At 44.9% G+C, this 1,391-nt stretch overlaps 1 protein-coding gene across 1 annotated transcript in view; it reads right to left on the bottom strand.

Annotated features, from left to right (window-relative positions):
• The window catches only part of LOC107578407 (polypyrimidine tract-binding protein 1-like), a gene marked incomplete at its 5' end in the record, with an annotated part of 3,617 nt that extends 3,011 nt beyond the window's left edge, over positions 1–606 (bottom strand). The window contains 3 exons of the mRNA XM_016264368.1: positions 4–149; positions 250–330; positions 429–606. Coding sequence (XP_016119854.1) covers positions 4–149; positions 250–330; positions 429–606 — 405 coding nt within the window. The remainder of the gene's footprint in view (positions 1–3; positions 150–249; positions 331–428) is intronic.
• Positions 607–1,391: the final 785 nt, after the last annotated feature.

Below are 1,391 nucleotides of genomic sequence, written 5' to 3'. Positions count from 1 at the left end.
AACCTCAGGGTTCAGGTTGCTGACCAGCATGACGCAGTGGGTGCCAGGGAAGGAGGGGAAGCCCAGTCTGCTTGCAGCCGCAGCGGCCGCTGCTGTCCCGGGAATGGCCAGTGAGGCGAGGGCTCCGGGAACCCCAGGTATTGCAAACCCTGTTCAAGATGGAGTCAAATGTACACTATACACCAAAAGACAAATTCAGAAAAATATGAAATATAGAAGGTGTTAAACTCGAGCTGTGTGCCATCGTACCTGCAGCCTGCTGGATAGCAAAAGCTGGAGGGAAGGCGTGCGCTCCTGGATATGGCGTAGCTGAGATGATCCCAGGAGCAGCTGCAAAATACCAGGATGTTTAGACTTTCTAAAAGAGGCAGAATGGGACTATGCTTAAGAAAATAGTGTGCTGGGTGCAATTTTACACCCGTTTGTACCAAAAGCAGCAGCCAAAGCATGATGTTCAATAGCGTGTTGACTGTCCCCAGTGGGCAGGTCCGGGCGAGTATAGTCACGGCTCTTGTCGTTATTGTATTTGACATTTAAGCTGGTAAGTTTGGAAAAGCTGATGCGCAAGGTACAGCAGCCATTGTAGATGTTCTGTCCATCTAAAGCCTGAGGAAAGAAAGATTTTAGTAAAAACGGTGCCACAAACATGTCACATTCTTTCACAGTTTGCGTCAAGAGACCTTTATTTCTGTAGCGTTTTATACAATACAGATTGCGTCAAAGAAGTTTCCGCGATAAACAGGAAAATAGCAGAATTAATTATGGACAGTTCAGATTCTGCTGTAAAGCAGCTCTAAAAGACAAAAGTGTCATTATTTAGCTTAAGTCAGTTCAGTGTTGGTTCAGTTCAGATAGGGCTGCATGTTGAATTGTATTTTAATCATGATGACGATTTCGGTTTCTCTTGATTTACTAAGCATTGGAGATGCAGGGATCAGCTCAAACGTCACCCGAATCCACTGCTTCAAACAAATTACCCACCCGCACCTATTTTTTTTCTCTGATTTAGATATTCCCCCCGACCCGCACCCAATCGTCACATTACAATTATTCTAATTCTTAGTTTGCATGATGATATGATGAATGGGTGGTTCATTTTTAGAAGCAGATTCAGTGACGTTAAAGCTGATCTGCGCATCACTGCACATGTCTGCGGCACATTACAGCTCTGACACGGCCACTGGAGCTGATCGCGGCCACTCAAGTCAATGCTTGTGTTCATACCAGAAAAAAAAAAAAGAGTGCCGCGGCACTTTTCAGAAGCATCCCAGAAGCGGCTCTCCACGCTGCTTTGCTAAAGATAGGCGCCTAGTCTACCTTTGACAGATGCTGCGTCCAAGCCGCACATAATTGTATAACTGAGGATTAATTTTTAAAATGACTAAAAAAAA

The sequence above is a fragment of the Sinocyclocheilus grahami genome, unplaced genomic scaffold (genome assembly GCF_001515645.1).
Source record: "Sinocyclocheilus grahami isolate Dianchi unplaced genomic scaffold, SAMN03320097.WGS_v1.1 scaffold10069.1, whole genome shotgun sequence".
Classification (NCBI taxonomy): Eukaryota; Metazoa; Chordata; class Actinopteri; order Cypriniformes; family Cyprinidae; genus Sinocyclocheilus; species Sinocyclocheilus grahami.
Note: the sequence above shows the minus strand (reverse complement) of the source record. Positions and strands in the feature narration are given on the sequence as shown.